The 206-nt window shown below is 51.0% G+C and overlaps 1 protein-coding gene across 1 annotated transcript in view; it reads right to left on the minus strand.

The window, feature by feature from the left end:
- Window positions 1–81: 81 nt before the first annotated feature.
- Window positions 82–206, minus strand: part of LOC105524112 (nuclear pore complex-interacting protein family member B3-like) — a gene marked incomplete at its 3' end in the record, with an annotated part of 17,798 nt that continues 17,673 nt past the window's right edge. The window contains exon 6 of the mRNA XM_011959232.1: window positions 82–177. Coding sequence (XP_011814622.1) covers window positions 82–177 — 96 coding nt within the window. The remainder of the gene's footprint in view (window positions 178–206) is intronic.

A 206-nucleotide genomic window follows, 5' to 3' on the forward strand; every position in this document is an offset into this window, starting at 1 on the left:
AGATGCAAAGGGTACCAAGAGACTCTCGGGAGGCATTTGCAGTGTCTGAAAATCATCAGGTGGAGAAGGTGGATGACGTACCAGAAGACACTCGGTAGGCGTCTGCAGAATCTGAAAATCATCCAGTGGAGAAGCAGGAAGAGGTACCAGGAGACACTCGGGAGGCGTCTGCAGTGTCTGAAAATCATGAGGTGGAGAAGGTGGAA

Source organism: Colobus angolensis, unplaced genomic scaffold, assembly GCF_000951035.1.
Source record: "Colobus angolensis palliatus isolate OR3802 unplaced genomic scaffold, Cang.pa_1.0 Scaffold1132, whole genome shotgun sequence".
NCBI lineage: Eukaryota > Metazoa > Chordata > Mammalia > Primates > Cercopithecidae > Colobus > Colobus angolensis.